The following is a 20,217-nucleotide window of genomic DNA, read 5'->3' on the forward strand; positions in this document are numbered from 1 at the left end:
CTGAGGTGTTCACACCGTGTGAACATAGCCTAAAAATGCATTTTTCGGCTAATGAACCCAATTACAAATTTTCCTACAATTGCCTGTACTATTGATTTCTGCAAAGAAAATTTAAACTGCAGTAACTCTTTAAAAAGAAGTGCGAAACAGACTAGGACACCATACTAAGTCCTGCTCAGAAAAGTCCTGAAAAAGCTTTGTAACACTTGGCTTTTGTGGTGATTTTCCATGCACTCTTACATGAGTTTTTGGCGGAAAAATGCTGCATTTCTAATGTTAGCTAAAAGTCTATGGGGAAATATAAAACACTTTTTGTGCAGTGCTTTTCCTTTTTGGTGATATTTCTGCTATAGACCTAAACAGGTTTTTTTCCTGCTTATTGGTACATTCACACATACAGTGGTCAGAGCATGTTTTGGCTTAAAGGGACTGTATCACCTAAATTTTCTTTTACTGATTAGAGTCAGATGCAAAAATATGTTCTTTTTTTAGAATGTTTCTTTTTTCTGGCACTTTTTGTGACTTTTTATAGGGGTTGCAATCTTACCTGAGCTACTTTTAACAGCATGTAGTGACATACTTTACAGCAAGCCTCATGGACATAGACAACAACAGTCAGACTCTGCCCCCTTGAGATGAATGTGAAACATCATTGAATGTACACTGAGACCTTTAAAGAAGTCATTCCACAGGGAGCTGCTAATGTCTCCTCTATCTACTGGTGTTGTTAAATGTCACTGCAATACTGTTAAGATGACTTTACAGCAGCCTCCTTTTATCACCACAGACACAACAGGAAGTCTCAGCTTAGTTTTAGCCCCAGTGGTAAGAATAGAAAACTGCAAGATATCAGGATTATTTTATAATATAGATAGAAAAATGGAAAATTAGAAAAAATGTCACCAAAAATTCTTTAAAAACAATATTTAAGCAATTAATCATTTTCTGATGACACATTTCCTTTAAAGGGGTTGTCTGGTAAGCAGAAGGCAGCTAAAGTCTTCTCTTCACCAATGCGGAAAGTTCTCAATTCCCTGCATTACTGGAGACACTGTGCAGCTATTGGACACTGCATGTGGGCGTCGTTTTACTCACACGTGATGATCACGCCTTAAAGGGGTTATCCAGCGCTACAAAAACATGGCCACTTTCCCCCTACTGTTGTCTCCAGTTTGGGTGGGGTTTTGAAACTCAGTTCCATTAAAGTAAATGGAGCTTAATCGCAAACCACACCTGAACTGGAGACAACAGTAGGGGGAAAAGTGGCCATGTTTTTTAGCGCTGGATAACCCCTTTAACCACACCCCTGTGTCTCAGAGGGCTTACTACCAAGACATGGTATCTCAGAAAGTGAGTTCCGGGGAGCAGAAAGCTTCAGCCCCTTTAACTTCTGCTTGTTTTGGTGCATTAAAGTAGAAGGTCATCAAAAAATTTTATTTAAGTATTGTATTGTCACCCAAAAGTTATATACACTTATTACAGGAAATGCTTATAACATACTTTTTTCCCTGCACTTACTACTACATCAAGGCTTCACTTCTTGGATAAAATGGTGATGTCACTTCCTGGATAAAATGGTGATGTCACGACCCGACTCCCAGAGCTGTGCGGGCTGTGACTGCTGGAGAGGATGATGGCAGGGGGATGCTCAGTGTCCCTCCAGTGCCCTGTGCCCCTCAGTGTCTCCCTGCCATCATCCTCTCCAGCAGCCACAGCCCGCACAGCTCTGGGAGTCGTGACATCACCATGTTATCCAGGAAGTGAAGCCTTGATGCAGTAGTAAGTGCAGGGAAAAAAGCACTTTATAAGCATTTCCCATAATAAGTGTATATTGGGGATTTGTATAACTTTTGGAGGGCAATACAATACTTAAATAAAAATTTTCGCCGGTCTTCTCCTTTAAACTGATAACAAAACACAAAACATGCAGCTGAAACCACTGTATGTGTGAAGGTACCCTACAACAAACAAAAAACCACATGTAAATGTGTCTCATTCTTGTGGCATCACATTCTACATGAGGAATCCTTTAATAACATGACCAAAGAATTATATGACTTTTAAGGAGGAAAACACTGCTTAAAAACACAAAAACGCACAAATTTAAATAAACTATTTTGATAAAACGATACAAAAACTGCACGACAAAAAAAAAACAATTAAAAAAGAAAACGCCACAGACACATTCAGGCATCTGTATGTCCTGGCTTGACTGCAGTTCTCATGACCTGTGGTCAGGCTGAGAGCTGCAGACGGATATTGGACACAAAAATGTGTGAAAGTGATGGCAGGTCATACATAGGGCTCTGTTCACACCACATACACAGCACCCAGAGGCTGTAGACGCATGTCATAGGACTATACTGAAGTGTGTACTGAACATGGCTTCATCTATAAGTTTTTTTGGTGTATAGCAGACGTGAGGCACTCACCAGGTGCATACTCCATTGCAATCATAAGGGCTTTGTCTTCCAGGAAATTCTCATAGTATTCTATAATGTTTGGGTGACTGAGCAGTTTTAGCACTTGACATTCGTTCTGGGCAGCGAGGCGTTCGTCTTTAGTCATCTGCTCCACCGGGATCTGCTTGATGATCACAAGTTTCTGATCGGCTTTCCTGAGACACAAGTGCACGATCCTGTGCAAACACAAGGACAGGTCACATAGTGAAGTCATAGACACCTACAGTACCTGACATAGAACATACAGAATACATCTGAGGTTTCATAGACTTGAGCGTCAGCTAGAGCCATTCAAATGTATTGGACCTAATAATTAGGGAAAAGAGGAGGGGTTGTCCATAGCATAGCATGGAAATCAAAGGCAGCATCTTCTATCCCTTTGTTAATTCCCCCTATAATAATCTCAAAATTATCAACCCATAGCAATGTGGTTACAGCTTGTTCTGACAGTCATTTCTGCAGCATATGAGGCTATGTTCACACACAGTGGCGCCAGTTATCAGTCTGTGTGAGAAGCAATCTCCGATTGCTCTGATAAAATAAAAGCTGAGCTCTGATTGGTTCCTGTGGGCACATCAGGCGGTTCTTGTCCTCGGCCAGACTGATGAATCTGGGCAGTAATTTCAGTTTTTGTTTTTAAAGTTAAAAAATATCCCCTAAATGGCAGATTTTTCCATACTGATTTCTATTGAAGGGCTGGTAATTCCCATTCAGAGGGGAGGGGTAAAGCCAGGAAAGGGCAGCCTGGACGGAGCAGGAAAAGACCACACAGGGTTTGTTGTCAGTTACCATGGAAACACAGCGACAACAGGAAACATTCCATCAAGGCGACTTGCAAAGTAAAATGTAAAGCAAAAATAATAATAATAATAATAATAATAATAATAATAATAATAATAATAATAATAATAATAGTTGAGGGGTATAATATAACCTGAGAGTAAAATCTATAGCAGATGGGAGAGGGCCTGATACCCTGTGTGTATAATGCTGCAGGTACTCATTGCAGAGTATTACTACTAGTACTACTATATCTGTCAGTGCATTCACATGGGGCACAAGGGACTCACCATACATGTGATCAGTGGGGTCCCAGAGCTGGACCCCCACTAATCAGATACTTCTCCCCTGTATACCTGATAAGAAGTGTCAGAGACCCCCAGTAGAGACCTGATGCTGTATATGAAGGATGAGAAGAGTATAGGTAGATGCTAGAATGTATCCTCTCCTTTGAGGTGTGATGTCACCAGGAGGGGCGGGGCCTCGACCGGAAGTAGGAAGTAGTGAGCTGCTGCACCATTCACTGTGCAGAAACAGAGTGAAGGAAGCTGCAATATCCATAGTAGCATGGAGGGGTATACAGGGGGAGAGGACTGGTGTGTGGGGTCTGTATACAGGGGGAGAGGACTGGTGTGTGTGGAGTCTGTATACAGGGGAGAGGACGGGTGTGTGTGGGGTCTGTATACAGGGGGAGAGGACTGGTGTGTGTGGGGTCTGTATACAGGAGGAGAGGACTGGTGTGTGGTCTGTATACACGGGAGAGGACTAGTGTGTGGGGTCTGTATACAGGGGGAGAGGGGACCAGTGTGGGGTGTCTGTGTACAGGGGTTCTCTCCCCCTGTATACAGACCCCACATACCAGTCCTCTCCCCTGTATACAGACCCCCCACACCAGTCCTCTGCCCCTGTATACAGACCCCCCACACCAGTCCTCTCCCCTGTATACAGACCCCACACACACCAGTCCTCTCCCCTGTATACAGACCCCCCACCACCAGTCCTTTCCCCTGTATATAGACCCCCCACCACCAGTCCTCTCCCCTGTATGCAGACCCCACACACCAGTCCTCTCCCCCTGTATATAGACCCCCCACACACCAGTCCTCTCCCCCTGTATATAGACCCCCCACACACCAGTCCTCTCCCCCTGTATATAGACCCCCCACACACCAGTCCTCTCCCCCTGTATACAGACCCCACACCAGTCCTCTCCCCCTGTATACAGACCCCACACACCAGTCCTCTCCCCCTGTATACAGACTACACACACCAGTCTTCTCCCCTGTATACAGACCCCCACACCAGTCCTCTGCCCCTGTATACAGACCCCACACACACCAGTCCTCTCCCCTGTATACAGACCCCTCACACCAGTCCTCTCCCCTGTATACAGACCCCACACACACACCAGTCCTCTCCCCCTGTATACAGACCCCCACACACCAGTCCTCACCCCTGTATACAGACCACACACCAGTCCTCTCCTCCTGTATACAGACCCCCCACCACCAGTCCTTTCCCCTGTATATAGACCCCCCACCACCAGTCCTCTCCCCTGTATACAGACCCCACACACCAGTCCTCTCCCCCTGTATATAGACCCCCCACCACTAGTCCTCTCCCCTGTATACAGACCCCACACACCAGTCCTCTCCCCCTGTATATAGACCCCCCACCACCAGTCCTCTCCCCTGTATACAGACTACACACACCAGTCTTCTCCCCTGTATACAGACCCCCCACACCAGTCCTCTGCCCCTGTATACAGACCCCACACACACCAGTCCTCTCCCCTGTATACAGACCCCTCACACCAGTGCTCTCCCCTGTATACAGACCCCACACACACACCAGTCCTCTCCCCCTGTATACAGACCCCCACACACCAGTCCTCACCCCTGTATACAGACCACACACCAGTCCTCTCCTCCTGTATACAGACCCCCCACCACCAGTCCTTTCCCCTGTATATAGACCCCCCACCACCAGTCCTCTCCCCTGTATACAGACCCCACACACCAGTCCTCTCCCCTGTATACAGACCCCACACACCAGTCCTCTCCCCTGTATACAGACCCCACACACCAGTCCTCTCCCCCTGTATACAGACCCCACACACCAGTCCTTTCCCCCATTATAAAGACCCCACACACCAGTCCTCTCCCACTGTATACAGACCACACACACCAGTCCTCTCCCCCTGTATACAGCCCCCCACACACCAGTCCTCTTCCCCTGTATACAGACCCCACACACCGGTCCTCTCCCCCCTGTATACAGACCCCACACACACCAGTCCTCTCCCCCTGTGTACAGACCACACACACCAGTCCTCTCCCCCTGTATACAGACCCCACACACCAGTCCTCTCCCCCTGTGTACAGACCACACACACCAGTCCTCTCCCCTGTATACAGACCCCACACACACCGGTCCTCTCCCCCTGTATATAGACCCCCCCCCACACACACCAGTCCTCTCCCCCTGTATACAGACCCCACACACACGAGTCCTCTCCCCCTGTGTACAGACCACACACACCAGTCCTCTCCCCCTGTATACAGACCCCACACACCAGTCCTCTCCCCTGTATACAGACCCCACACACCAGTCCTGTTCCTTGTACAGACAATGGTGTATTACACCAAAGGTTTCCTGGCCGTTACGTCTGATAATCATTTGGTGTAATAATCCATGTTATCAGCTGATTGTGGTCTTCAAACTGGTCGAGTAATCACTATCGTGATCACGATAGTGCTGCTGTCTACAATGGGCAGCTTGAACAATCTAAGGATTTTTTGGGCTGCCCCTCCCGCAGCTGCCCGCAGTTCCCCCAGTCACTGTCTGTGTGTGTAATAACACAGAAAATGTGCAGGGAACAAAGGGGAAGCGAGCACTGACCTAACACATCGCCGCTCGCTTTCACCTCTTAATCATGCTGTATAATAAGACCCGCTCAGGGAGAAGCTCAGAAGAGAGGATACGCTCAGAGGAGAGGATACATACTAGACTGTATACCCTGCAGTTAGAAAAGAGAACATTCTAGACCAGAGATGTCAGACTCAGGCCCTCCAGCAGTTGCAGAACTACAATTCCCACCATGTCTGGACAAGTAAGGCATGAAGGAAAATGTAGTTTGTAACAGCCGTGGGATGAAGTCTGACACCTGTGGTCTAGACCTTTCAAAACTGCACTTGCTAGAATGTATGCCCTCTCAGAGGAGAGGATACACCTAGTGGAGATGCCCTCTCAGAGGAGAGGGTACACCTGGTGGAGATGCCCTCTCAGAGGAGAGGATACACTCCAGACATTTCAGTACTAAACATTCTAGAATGTATGCCCTCTCAGAGGAGAGGATACTCGATGGACTTTACATTACTAGGCTATGTTCACACATAAAACACAGCACTCGGTTTTGGTTGAAGAAAGAATGACCGAAATACTATGGGCCACATGTATCATCCGGCGAATGGATGATTTTCGGCGGAAAGTGCCGATTTGCGTCTTTTTTTAAGCAAAAATGGCGGATTTGCGAATAAAATATTCGCAAATCGGCACTTTCCGCCGAGTACGCCAGGGGGCGGAAAAGGGGCGGAGAGTGGGCGGAACGGAGGGCGCGGACTCAGAGTCCGCGCGATTTATCATCCGTTCCGCCAAAATGTACGCCAAAAACCTACTCCAGTCCTCAGCTGGCGTAGGTTTTCGGCGGTGCGCAACGGCGCGCACGGGATTTATGTAGAGGCAGTCCGCGGGGGCATTTTTACGTCCGGCGTAAAAAACGCCGGACTTAATAAATGCCTCCCTATGTGTGAACATAGCCCTAAACATGCTAGGATGTATACCCTGCAGTGAGAAACTCAGAGGAGAGGATACGTTCTAGACACTTCAGTACTGAACATGCTAGAATGTATCCTCTCCTCTGAGTGTATCCTCTTTTCTGAGTTTCTCACTGCAGGGGATACATTTAGCATGTTCAGTACTGAAATGCCTAGAATGTATCCTCTCCTCTGAGTATATCCTCTCCTTTGAGTTTCTCACTGCAGGGGATACATTCTAGAATCTTCAGTACTGAAATGGCTAGAATGTATCCTCTCCTCTGAGTCACTATAGGGGATTTATTCTAGCATGTTGAGTACTAAGAGGGTATATATTCTAGACATTTCAATGCTACACATGCTAGAATGTATACCCTCAGAGGAGAGTATACATTCTAAATATTTCAATACTGAACATGCTATAATGTATACCCTATAGTGAGAGACTCAGAGGAGAGGATAAACTCAGAGGAGAGGATACATTCTAGCCATTTCAGTACTGAACATGCTAGAATGTATCCCCTGCAGTGAGAGACTCAAAGGAGAGGATGGCTCAGAGGAGAGGATACATTCTAGCCATTTCAGTACTGAACATGCTAGAATGTATCCCCTGCAGTGAGAGACTCAAAGGAGAGGATGGCTCAGAGGAGAGGATACATTCTAGCCATTTCAGTACTGAAGATGCTAGAATGTATCCCTTACAGTGAGAAACTCAAAGGAGAGGATACATTCTAGCGTTTTCACTACTGAAGATGCTAGAATGTATCCCCTACAGTGAGAAACTCAAAGGAGAGGATACATTCTAGGCTCTACCGAAGAGTATATAGAGTGTAATGTGTGACATGGAGGGCTGCACTGGAGAAAGAACTTTATAGGACAACCCATCCCCTTCAATCTGTGACTCTTCGGCTGTGGCACAACTACTAATCAAAGCTGGCTGCCGGGCATGCTGGGAGTTGTAGTCCCGCTCACAGGTTAGGGATCACTGGAGCAGCGCAGGAGATAACGGGTCCTGCGCATCACGTGACCTTGCAGCAGGCAGCGCTGACCCCCGTTATATGACAGGAATAATATTACTGTGATATCCTCATGGCCTCAGCCTCCCAGGACTCTCACCCGAAGGCTCCTCTGCCGACCACCCGGATTTTCTGGTATTTCTCCATGCTCGGGTCTGGAGCTTAGCTGCTCCCGGCTGGAATTATGTCACCTTGGGGGGCGGGGCCTCATCGGGGATGGGCGGGGCGTCCCGGGGTGTATGCAGAGCGCTGCCCCGGACAGGAAGCTGAGTGGTGGTCTGCATGTGTGTGCTGGGGAGGAGGGGGCAGCAGGGGGCGCTGTGTAATGGAGGGAGGTTACATGGGACTGTATCTCACAAGCAGGGGGGTTATTTACATGGGACTGTATGTTGGAGCGTAGAGGGATTATTTACATGGGACTGTATGTTGGAGCGTAGAGGGATTATTTACATGGGACTGTATGTTGGAGCGGAGAGGGGTTATTTACATAAGACTGTGTGTTGGAGCGGAGAGGGGTTATTTACATAAGACTGTGTGTTGGAGCGGAGAGAGATTATTTACATGGGACTGTATGTTGGAGCGGAAAGGGGTTATTTACATGGGACTGTATGTTGGAGCGTAGAGGGATTATTTACATGGGACTGTATGTTGGAGCGGAGAGGGGTTATTTACATGGGACTATGTGTTGGAGCGGAGAGGGGTTATTTACATAAGACTGTGTTTTGGAGCGGAGAGGGGTTATTTACATAAGACTGTGTTTTGGAGCGGAGAGGGGTTATTTACATGGGACTGTGTTGGAGCGGAGAGGGGTTATTTACATAAGACTGTATGTTGGAGCGGAGAGGGGTTATTTACATGGGACTGTGTGTGTTGGAGCGGAGAGGGGTTATTTACATGGGACTGTGTGCGTTGGAGTGGAGAGGGGTTATTTACATGGGACTGTGTGTGTTGGAGCGGAGGGGGGTTATTTACATGGGACTGTGTGTGTTGGAGCGGAGGGGGGATATTTACATGGGACTGTGTGTGTTGGAGCGAAGAGGGGTTATTTACATGGGACTGTGTGTTGGAGTGGTGTGTGTTTTAATGGGACTGTGAAAGGGATTGATGGGCAGTGGTATTTACATAGAACTGGCAGGAGTGATTATTTTATTATTTTTACATGGGACTGTATGTTGGGAGATGCCAAGCTGATTTTGTACATTTTTGATCCCTGAACACACAACACCAGGGCTAATGTGAACAATAGTTCCAGGAGATTGTTATATGTTACAGTGCACAGAGAGGGGTCTCGCTCTCCCCAGGTATACACTGCTGTGAGCCACACTGACTCAGGGGTCTCCACACACAAATGCCGGGTAACACCAGAGTATCTGAGAGATGGTGTCTCTGACTTCTCCCTTTTGGAGGGGAGGATTATGGAGAGTGGACTACCTGACTTCCATATCTCAGATATGTCAGGTTATTTACATATGGAAGAGTATATAATCCACAGCACCCTTTATGCAGATGAAAGGTCTTATCTACAGTGCCAGTAGAACAATAACATCTTTACTCCAACTAGTATTATATGTGAGTACAGATAGTGAGACTGTAAAACCTATGTGATATGTAGCGACGTTTCGGTCCTACCTGGACCTTCTTCAGGCCATCCGGTCTCTGCGTCATTTGAAGAGAAGGAGTCTGACATGTCACTTCTTTGAGCAGAGGCGCCCTATACATAACATTGAGACAGTGAGGCAGGTGGAATTCTGCTCGGAGTTTCCGCCTGTTAGGGTGAACACACCCTAACATGCTCTCACCTCCGCAGCGCCGGCCACTTCCTGGTCTGAGTGGGAACCAGGGTCGGGACATGTCAAGTCCCCTCAGCCAGTCAGCGGCTGCAGCAGGGTCACTTCTTTGGGCAGTTGGCAGAGTGAGCATGAGACATCCTATTGAATGAATGGAACAGGCGGAACTTCAAGCGGAGTCAGCAGCGTGAACTCCACTTGAAATTCTGTGCTGATTCGTAGTGTGAACGTACCCTTAGGGTCCCATTAGAGGAAGAGATTTTTATTTTCTCCCCATAACAATAAATGGTTGCGAACAAGCTGAAATCATTCCCCATAATACACGGCACAATGGTAGTTAGTTACGCCCGTAATTACAATTATTTCTGTACTCTAGTATATGAACAGTCGTAATAATGTACTAAGGATGTGTACATATACCGAAAGACCAAACCTCATCTGGTGTTAAAATCTGCACGAAAACTATGCCCACCAGGAGCTTCATGGCATGGGTTTCCATTACTGAGCAGCTGCATGCAAACTTTATATCACCAAGCACAATGCCAAGCATCAGATGAAATGTTATCGGCCCTGGAGGTAACATATTAGTACAGTGAGGAATCACATTTCTCTATCTTCATTTTATGGACAAGTCTGGGTTTGGTGAATGCCAGGGGAATGTTAGTTGCCCCAATACAACTGTAAAGTTTGATGAAGGAGGGTTATTAGTATGGAGTCATTTTCAGGAGTTTGCTTAGGCCAGTGATCTTTTTGGATCACTGTCACATTTAACTGAGACATGCTCCCCACTGTTCGGCATGGAGAGATGAAGCTTACGCCAGAGGACTGGTCTGCTCAATCAGTCATACCACAACTGGTGAGTTCTGTGCACAAGCCCTATTCTAATGAATAGGGCTCCTGCATGAAATTAGCTGGACATAGGATGGTTGCCCTTAGAACCTGATCCCCAAGTGTCATCTTTCCAAACTGTGGAAAGCACAAAGCAATGCATGTTTTGGCATACCAAGACATCATTGTCATATATAATTTTCAACATTATAGGAACAGTTTGGGTTTGGCCCGTTCCAGTCCTATTTTTCTGTGCCCCAGTGCAGACAGCAAGGTTCATAAGGGCATGATTGGGTCAGTCTGGTGTGAAAAAGGGACATTGACCGTTGAACAATCCTCTGTTCATAGTGATGATTGACAGTAATGTTACCTTAAGGGTGCCATCACACTTACCTGATCAAATCTGCTGCGGATCCAGTGCCATTCATCTCTATGAGGACACATACTAGCAGCGGGATTGACATCCCGCTGTGACTATGTGAGTTAACCGCCTGTAGCCCGCCGTGTGTTCTCATAGGGATAAATTACACTGGATCCACTGCGGATCCAGTAGGTGTGATGGCACCCTTAGGCTATGTTCCAACACAGTATTTTTGCTTAGTGGATTAGAAACACCGAAAGGCTATGTTCACACTCTGTTGAAATGTAGTGGATGGCCACCATTTAATGACAAATAATAACCGTTTTTTAAAAACGCCCGGGACCGCGGCTATTAGCGGGCACGGTCTGATCGCTGTGCCGCTAATAAGGTAATTGGAGAGAGCTGTCAAAGTTGACAGCTGCCTCCGATTACCGGAGGCATCCGTTCCCTGGTGTCTAGTGGAGCGATCTCCGTGTGTGGTGCTGGCCGGGGTCCGCTCCAAGATGGCGCCGTCCCCGGCTCGGCACTCGTTTGTTTCCGGCTGCAGCAGCCGAAAGCAAACGAGTGCCGATCTCATTGATCTTTGCTGTATAAGTATACAGCAAAGATCTCAATGAGAGATCAAAGTGCATATACTAGAAGTCCCCCAGGGGGAATAACCCTAACCCCAGGGGGGCTTCTAGTATATGTGTAAAAAAAGTATTGTTATTAGTAAAAAGCCCCCTCCCCTAATAAAAGTTTGAATTACCCCCCTTTTCCCAGGTTTTAAATAAAAGTAAATAAATAAATAAACGTTTGCTATCGCCGCGTGCGTATCGCCCGAACTATTAATTAATCACATTCCTGATCTCGCACGGGAAATGGCATCAGCGCAAAAAAATCCCAAAGTGCCAAATTTTTGGTCGCATCAAATCCAGAAAAAATGTAATAAAAAGCGATCAAAAAGTCACATATGTGCAATCAAGGTACCGATAGAACACATCATGGCGCAAAGAATGACACCTGACACAGCCCCATAGACCAAAGGATAAAAGCGCTATAAGCCTGGGAATGGAGCGATTTTAAGGAACGTATATTTGTTAACAATGGTTTGAATTTTTTACAGGCCATCAAATAAAAGAAAAGTTATACATGTTAGATATTGTTTTAATCGTAACGACTTGAGGAACATGCGTAACCAGTCAGTTTTACCCCAGGGTGAACGGCGTACAAACAAATACCCCCCAAATAAAAGAAATGCGTTTTGGGTTTTTTTCAATTTCACCACACTTTGAATTTTTTTCTGGTTTTGCAGTGTACATTATGCAAAAATTCAGCCTGTCATTGCAAAGTGCAATTAGTGACGCAAAAAATAAGGGCTCATGTGGGTCCCTTGGTGGAAAAATGCAAGTGCTATGGCCTTTTAAACACAAGGAGGAAAAAACGAAAACGCAAAAACGAAAATTGGCTCCGTCCTTAAAGGGTTAAATATCGTTTGTTTGCCATTAAATGGCGGCCATCCACTTAATTTGAACAGTGTGTGAACAGACCCTTTCTGTGTTTCTAATCCACTCCTGGTTTTGATTAAAAACAACTGAGCAAAGATCTGTGGGTCCAATACATAAAAATCAAAAAATAAAATAAATTCTGCCCCTCATGCTGTAACTGAGAGGCAGGGCTCCTGCTGGTATCCCCTGTAGGCACCATTGCCACCCAGGTTGCAGTGGGCAGTGAAGTTGCCCCTGGATCTGCACCAGATGAATGGCTAAAATCCAGCACATCATATAATGCAATATAATAAACCTTTATTATAGCACAGAAAGATTTATTTTCCTTAAAAACAATTAAAACCAAAAACCATCATGCAGCATCACTACAACACAGTAACACCATTGTCCCAGCCAGCTGTCACAGGACACTCCATGATGCCATTGTCCGCGCTGCCTATTATACTGTGTCTCCAGATAGGTCTTGTCTAGTATAGAGGACTGTCCAGTCTACACACATCCCTGAGACATAGAACGCCGCAGAGAAGCTCCTCCCATATGATTCTGGTCACATGATCTTGACGTCACCACGTGTTCTTTACGCCATACCTATCACGTAGTCTCGCGAGGTTTCCTTCTTCAGCCCGTGCTGAAATTGGCCGAGAAACCCCTCGTGCTTCCTTTTTCTCCAAGATGGCTCCTAAAGCAAAGAAGGAAGGTGAGAGCTGCGTGGCTAGTGGCCTCTGATACTGGGCCTGTGTGCCGATATGTGGCTAGCCCGGCTGGTCATGTGTGGCGGTCACCGGCAGGGACTGTAATGGGGCGGTATAGGGGGATGGAAGCTCCCCTCCGGCTCCATGTGGCTTCCCCCGGGAGAGGCCTGGTCGCCGTCGCATGTACCGTGCGGGAGCTGACGGGAGGGATCGCTGCAGATCCCGGGTCCGGTGCACGTGATGTTTTAAGCGATCAAAGTATGATGAGTGCTGATTCCAGCTATACGGACTGATGTACCGGCCCCGGGCAGCGTGCGGCCTCCGCCAGGCCTCCTCCCCCGGGGCGCTGCTGGCTGTACGGGGAGCTCGCTGTCAGTCATACGGCTGCTATAGGAGTAGTTACCGAGCTCTCCGCCCTATAGCGCTGACACGTCTGTATAGGAGCCGGGGGCCTCACCTCATACATGTGGCTGTAGTCGGGCCGGGCCTCATACTGCCTCCTGTGGGGTGAATGGACGGTCACACATCATGATTAGCTGATCATAGGTTTTACCAGCGCCTGTGATCATATCTAGTATCAATGCCACTTAAACTCTTGGTGTCATACATGTCAGACTTTCATTGGTCTCAATGATCTTTATTAGGAGCAGGTAGAACCACTTCTTCCCCTCTGCTTCTCTCACATGGCGGAGACAAGATCCATAGACTGTACAGTAGTGAGAAGTGAATAGTAGTGTTAAAGAGGACCTGTCACCCCCCGTGCCGGGGTGACAGGCTCCGGACCCCCTGTTAGACCCCCCTATACTTACGTGATTCCGCCGGGTCCCGCTTCCTGAGTCGGCCGGGTCCCAAGCCCGGCGCGCGCGCTGAGAGATGAGTCCGATGCCCATAGAGAATGACGGAGCATCGGACTCCCCATTCATTCTCTATGGGCGCCTCCCCATTCATTCTCTATGGGCGCCTGACTCTGCTGTCAGCGCGCGTGCCGGGCTTCGGGAGCTGATATCTCCGGGACCCGGCCGACTCAGGAAGCGGGACCTGGCGGGATCACGTAAGTATAGGGGGGTCTAACAGGGGGTCCGGAGCCTGTCACCCCGGCACGGGGGGTGACAGGTGTCCTTTAAGCAAACCTGCTAAAATGTTCTGGTTTGGCAATGTTATCCAAACCTGAGTGTTTAGTGATTCTCCAAAGCTGCAGAAGTTGGATGCTGCAAGGGCAGTGCGAATATAGCCATAGGCTATCTCCATGTACTTCTGGAAGCCATAGGCTATCTCCATGTACTTCTGGAAGCTATGGGGCAGCAGCCACATGGAATCAGTGTTCAAAAGATGGATCAACCTGAATGTTTTGGGAGGTTCACCCAGCATTAGTTAATAGCTGATTGCTATATATATAATTTTATAACCTCTCACAGGTTTTTTTTTTTTATAAAAACTCTGGTGCTTTCACCAGAAAATCTGAAGAATTTTTCTACAACAAAGTGTGACCATATTAGACAAAAATGTGCACAAAAACTATTAAGTTCCCCCTTACCAACTATCTACAGGGCAGAAGTGATATTTGTGGGAAAATATCCTTAAAGGGGCTAGTGACATCTTGACGTACTATTATGTCTTCCCCGATGAGCTTGTTATAGGTTATCCGCCTCTTTCATTGCTGGCTGTCTGTGTAGTCCTGATGTGATCCCGTCCATGACACTGCCTGTATGAAGAGATGTGATTGCAGCATCAATCACGTGTATATAAAAGCAATCAGGCCAGAGTAAGTATGATGGCCCGCTCAGTCAGTATACCCCTAGATGCACAAGTTGCATATACACTTGATTTGCATTATATAAAATGTCTTGCTCTTTGCATTATATAAAATGTCTTGCTCTATGCATTAGTGTAGTTGACTACATTTTTTGTATGCAGCAAAATTAAATGAACTGTAACAGTGTGAACCCAGCCTTAAAATGTAGACATCCTCACTTTAAGGGTAGCTTCACACACAGCATCAAATCTGCTGTGGATTTGATGCTGTGTACATTTATTTAGTCAAATCTGCTGTGATACGGTGTGTGAAGCTACCACACACACTGATTTATTAACATCTTGGTGTAACATACAAATATATATGGATGTGTGTATATATTTTTTTTTTTTTGTTTAGCTGTCCCTGCCAAGACTGAAGCAAAGTCTAAGGCTCTGAAGGCCAAGAAGGCTGTCTTAAAAGGAGTACACAGTCACAAGAAGAAGAAAATCAGGACCGCCCCTACATTCAGGAGGCCAAAGACCCTGAGACTTAGGAGACAACCCAAGTACCCCAGGAAAAGTGCTCCCACAAGGAACAAGTATGTTGTTATAAGTGAGATGTGCACAAACACTAGTAACACAGACGTAAAAACTAGAGCAAAGGAGTAGAGCAGCCCCCCCCCCCCCCCCCCCCACACACACACACACACACAGCATTTGGTCATATAAGATACATTGGACCTTTATGCTCGATGGATTGGCCATTTGCGCCACATCTTATTGTTGCAGTTTCTATAGTGTTTGAGTAATGGCTACTAGGTTGTAGTTACATGTTCTAGCATCTTAGACATTAGAGGCACAAGTGATGTATTCTATAGCGATCAAAGACTGAATATCTGTGATTGCACCTATTTTTGCTGATGTGCCACTAACGTCTTTCACAAGTTATGTACATTAGATGAACATCATTGATCTAATGTGTGGGGGGAGGCCGCCTGGCTGCACCCCAGGGTCACGTAATGTTGGAGTAGAAAGGATTGGCATTTGGACTTCAGTGGCTTATTCACCTCCCTGTTTACATGCACGCTCGGCCCAATATGTATGGTGTATTCACACTGATCACATTCCACGTTCCACTATGCATAAATACTGTGGAACCATGCAAGAAGTTTATTTCTGACTCCTCCTGAATGTAATTTAACCTCCTGCTGCAACTCTGAGAATCTGCATGTCTTTAGGTTTGCTTTGTCACTACACTACTACTTCGATTAAAGGCTTCATGCACATGGGGGGGGGGTTACCTTTAAGCTGCAGGTAGGGCTGGGTGTCATGGCCAATAAATAAAATCTATTTATTTATTTTTTTGCTAAATAGAACATTTTTTCCCTGCTGCGTCAGCTACTATTTTAATGACATTTGAGACAACTTTATTGCTTCCCACTGTAACAGTGCTCCCCCTGCAGTAGACGAGCTCCATAAAAGTAGCTTGCCAAATGTGCCGCTCTGTGCTCCCGTATAGTATAGGAAATCTTCTTTGTGCCTCCATCTAGGTAGGGTGTGGTAGTACAGGTATAAATGAGGGGGATTAGTAGTAGTAGTAGTAGTAGTACAGGTATATATGAGGGGCAGACTGCAGGGCGGTGGGGGCATCTGGGGATGACTAATTCAGAAGTGCAAATAGCCCTCCTCTTTCTCCTCTCACCCTGGCACACATGCAGGTCCCTGGTCTCTGGAGGAGGCCACAGGGACTATAATATGGTGATTGCGTTGTTGTGGGTCCTGTTGCAACACACACACACACACACACACACACACACACACACACACACACACACACACACACTGACAGATCTTTGAAGCCAAAGCAAGGAACAGACTAGAAACAGGGAACAGATCATAAAGGAAAGAATGATTTCTCCTTTTCAAATCCATTCCTGGCTTTGGCTTCAAAAATCTGTCAGATAAATCTGTAAACGCACCATTAGGGTGCTTTTACACAGACAGATTTATCTGACAGATTTTTGAAGACAAAGCTAGGAACAGGCTATAAACGGAACAGATCATAAAGGAAAAATTAAGATTTCTCCTTTTCAAATCCATTCCTGGTTTTGGCTTCAAAAAAATCTGTAAGATAAATCTGTGTAAATGCACCATAACGGTCATACTACATGGCCCGGTCTGGCGTTTACTGAGCCTACAGCTGAGGGCCACACATCGCTATTAGACGTAGCGATGTGCCGTTGGAGGCGATTTTTAGTCCGAATCGAAAGAGATGATCGTTGTCTTTATTACATGGAGGGATAATCTGCCAAATTATCCTTATCTGGCAAGTTATCACTCTGTGTGATAGGGGCCATTCACATGTCTGCAAAATACTGTCTGTGCACAGACAGTATTTAGCGGACCGGACCTCAGAGCTCCCGGCATCTGCATTCATTATGATGCTAGGACCTCCAAAACTGTAAATGGTCACACCGCTGTAGCACAAATATTTAAACAGTTTCATTGCTCCCAGCCTCATAATGCTGATGCGCACACAGTATTTTGGGGACATGGAGGAAAATGTTAGCATTAAATTGTGGGGGCTTCTAACTTTGCAGATGGAGGACAAGCATATTGCATGAAGTTACGGCCATTGAAAAGCCTCTGCTCAAAGTTTATTGCATGGTTACTGAACAAATGTTGTGTTTTTAGGCTTGACCACTATGCCATCATTAAGTTCCCCCTGACCACTGAGTCAGCCATGAAGAAGATTGAAGACAATAACACTCTGGTTTTTATTGTTGATGTCAAAGCCAACAAGCACCAGATCAAGCAGGCGGTGAAGAAACTTTATGACATTGACGTATCCAAAGTGAACACCCTCATAAGGTGAGCTATGAGAACCGTGACACGCTGCTGATACACACATACATGCACATGATAGAAAACTTATTCCGGCTGATCACCTTGATGCTATCAAAGGAACCACTGATGCATGATGGAGATGCAAAGACATGTGCATATGTAAGACAACATTGTCTAATAGGTTTATTTTCTGTTCAGGCCTGATGGTGAGAAGAAGGCATATGTCCGCCTTGCTCCAGACTATGATGCTTTGGATGTTGCCAACAAGGTAAATTTCCTTTTGCTTATGATTCACTGGTTAAAGTGTAGTACACAAGGTGTGTGCATGTAAAGTTTTGTTGGCTCACTGCCTTCAATGATTCTGGTGGACAGTATGGTGCCTTATGGAGGCCTACCTTTTGATGATAGAGTGGATCCATGCATTACAGACACTCTGTAAAGCAGTTGACAGCATAATTCCTCCAATTTCCTTGGTTAAATTGGCCAGGTCATGTAATCTAAGTTTGTTCTATGTGCAGATGATGGAAACTTACCTTGTCTGAATACGTTGATGTGTTCAAAGGAACCACTGATGCACTATAGGAGGTGACAAAATGCACCAGCCTGGCTATAACGTTTTCCTGCAAAATTGATTGGCTGGGTCCTGGCACTCCATATCAGACTGGTGCCTGAAGCATTTGGCTGTGTACTGCTTTGCAATAGTGATGTGTTAGTGCCTCATCGGCTCCTATTCACTGCAATAGCTGTGACTACAGTAACCTGTTACAGTATGTAAAAAGCAAACTGCTTCTAGCTACATTCTCAGTTTGGTGCAGGATGTCTGCAATCCATTGATCTTTTGCTAGCTTATTTGGGGGTCGGGCTTCCGTCTTTTTTTAAGAAAAAACTTCTGGATTTTTATACGAATACTTCTGTCTATTTTAGGACATTTTCCCTGAATGATCAATGTTGTACTAAATGTTCTCCTATTTCTTCACAGATTGGAATCATCTAAACACGTCACATGTTCTGTACAGAAATAAATCAAATAAAAACCCTTTCTTAGTTGCTGTGTTATTGTGAATAGTAGTATGTGGTGTAAATGAAAGTTTTAAATGTTCACAATTATCAGTTTGCTGAATAGGCATTCACAGAGCAGCTATGGCTCCTATGCTATGGTGACGCTGCAGTTTTAATGTTGCAGGATACAACAATATACAACTTCACAGATGCTTGTCCCTAGTGAAAGTATAGCCTGCTGTGGTCACATAGTGATGGCAGTCTGCTTTGTTTAAAGGGAATCTGTCAGCTGTTTACTTTCCAAACTGCTGACACTGTTAGATAGCGGTTAGGTGAAGACACATGGTACCTTTCATGTATCCATCTGTGCTTCCAGAGTGTAGAGGAATGCTTTTATTCTCTGGTACAAGGAGTCAGAGGCTTTCCTAAGCTACTGATCTGCTGCATGTTAGAATGCCTCCTCTCTCCTCCCTCCCTGTTTGACACCTGGAAGCAGAGTCCCAAGCAGGTTCTGATATGGGAGTAAGGAGGTGTTACAGCCTGGTGGACTTCAAGAGCTCAGGAAAGCCTCTTAGACTCTTCATTCTATAGGACAAAAGCATTTTTCTACATTCTAGGAGCACAGACAGGCCAATGAACGGTACCATGCGTCTCCTTTACCTAAGTGTCAGAAGTTTGGAATGTGAATTGCAGCTGACAGATTCCTTTTAGTCTTATGTGTGGGACATGTTGGCATTTTGATACTTCTCAATGAGTGCAGACTGCTTTGTATACAAAATATGGCTGACACAATTTGAACTGATCCTGTGAAAGACCAAGAGGAGAGGTATGAAAACTGAAAAGCAAATTTGAAGTAAGGGTCTATATAACCAGTCAGTCACGCTCTTGTGTAGGTTTGTTTTTTTTCTCTCTTCCCTAAAGGGGCTCTGAAAGAAGAAATGGTCAAGTGGAATCTGGTTACTCTGGAAGAATTCAGAACCTTCTAGACAATGATCCAATGACCCCGTGCCAGGGTGACAGGCTCCCGACCCCCCCCCCCCCCCCCCCCCGGAGCACCCTATACTCGCCTGATCTCGCTGGCTGCTGGAGGTGGTCGGGTGACTGAGATATGAGCGCTCGGCGCGCGTGTGAGCGAGCAGGTTGCCCCTACGTGTGAGCGAGCAGGTTGCCCCTACGTGTGAGCGAGCAGGTTGCCCCTACGTGTGAGCGAGCAGGTTGCCCCTACGTGTGAGCGAGCAGGTTGCCCCTACGTGTGAGCGAGCAGGTTGCCCCTACGTGTGAGCGAGCAGGTTGCCCCTACGTGTGAGCGAGCAGGTTGCCCCTACGTGTGAGCGAGCAGGTTGCCCCTACGTGTGAGCGAGCAGGTTGCCCCTACGTGTGAGCGAGCAGGTTGCCCCTACGTGTGAGCG

The 20,217-nt window shown here is 46.4% G+C and overlaps 2 protein-coding genes and 4 non-coding genes across 8 annotated transcripts in view; 5 read left to right on the forward strand and 1 right to left on the reverse strand.

Annotated features, from left to right (window-relative positions):
• Nucleotides 1–8,295, reverse strand: part of NEK8 (NIMA related kinase 8) — a 64,360-nt gene extending 56,065 nt beyond the window's left edge. The window contains exons 1-2 of one of the 3 annotated variants that reach the window (XM_069945542.1): nucleotides 8,174–8,295; nucleotides 2,433–2,638 (exon numbers count right to left, since the gene is read on the reverse strand). In XM_069945542.1, the coding sequence (XP_069801643.1) occupies nucleotides 2,433–2,638; nucleotides 8,174–8,220 (253 nt within the window). In that variant the 5' untranslated portion in view covers nucleotides 8,221–8,295. The other 2 variants (XM_069945543.1, XM_069945544.1) reach the window with 2 other exon arrangements.
• A 4,830-nt stretch (nucleotides 8,296–13,125) lies between these two features.
• RPL23A (ribosomal protein L23a) lies at nucleotides 13,126–18,846 on the forward strand. The gene is made up of 5 exons (XM_069944390.1): nucleotides 13,126–13,233; nucleotides 15,381–15,561; nucleotides 17,657–17,833; nucleotides 18,008–18,077; nucleotides 18,789–18,846. Exons 1-5 carry the CDS (start codon nucleotides 13,209–13,211, stop codon nucleotides 18,801–18,803), a joined length of 468 nt encoding a protein of 155 aa, XP_069800491.1. The 5' UTR covers nucleotides 13,126–13,208; the 3' UTR covers nucleotides 18,804–18,846.
• LOC138768504 (small nucleolar RNA Z17) lies at nucleotides 13,459–13,527 on the forward strand. The gene has a single exon (XR_011359149.1). It is a non-coding gene; the product is annotated as a small nucleolar RNA Z17 (small nucleolar RNA).
• On the forward strand, nucleotides 15,818–15,889 carry LOC138768503 (small nucleolar RNA Z17). The gene has a single exon (XR_011359148.1). It is a non-coding gene; the product is annotated as a small nucleolar RNA Z17 (small nucleolar RNA).
• Nucleotides 17,876–17,941, forward strand: LOC138768502 (small nucleolar RNA SNORD42). Its single transcript, XR_011359147.1, has one exon. It is a non-coding gene; the product is annotated as a small nucleolar RNA SNORD42 (small nucleolar RNA).
• On the forward strand, nucleotides 18,322–18,386 carry LOC138768501 (small nucleolar RNA SNORD42). The gene has a single exon (XR_011359146.1). It is a non-coding gene; the product is annotated as a small nucleolar RNA SNORD42 (small nucleolar RNA).
• Nucleotides 18,847–20,217: the final 1,371 nt, after the last annotated feature.

Source organism: Dendropsophus ebraccatus, chromosome 11 (assembly GCF_027789765.1).
Source record: "Dendropsophus ebraccatus isolate aDenEbr1 chromosome 11, aDenEbr1.pat, whole genome shotgun sequence".
Classification (NCBI taxonomy): Eukaryota; Metazoa; Chordata; class Amphibia; order Anura; family Hylidae; genus Dendropsophus; species Dendropsophus ebraccatus.

Excerpts from the sequence above, each read along its gene's own strand:
- RPL23A (XM_069944390.1), top strand. The coding sequence starts at position 13,209 with ATGGCTCCTAAAGCAAAGAAGGAAG. Across the intron at positions 15,562-17,656 it reads AGTGCTCCCACAAGGAACAA|GCTTGACCACTATGCCATCA; the intron begins GTATGTTGTTAT and ends TTGTGTTTTTAG. Across the intron at positions 17,834-18,007 it reads AAAGTGAACACCCTCATAAG|GCCTGATGGTGAGAAGAAGG; the intron begins GTGAGCTATGAG and ends TTTTCTGTTCAG.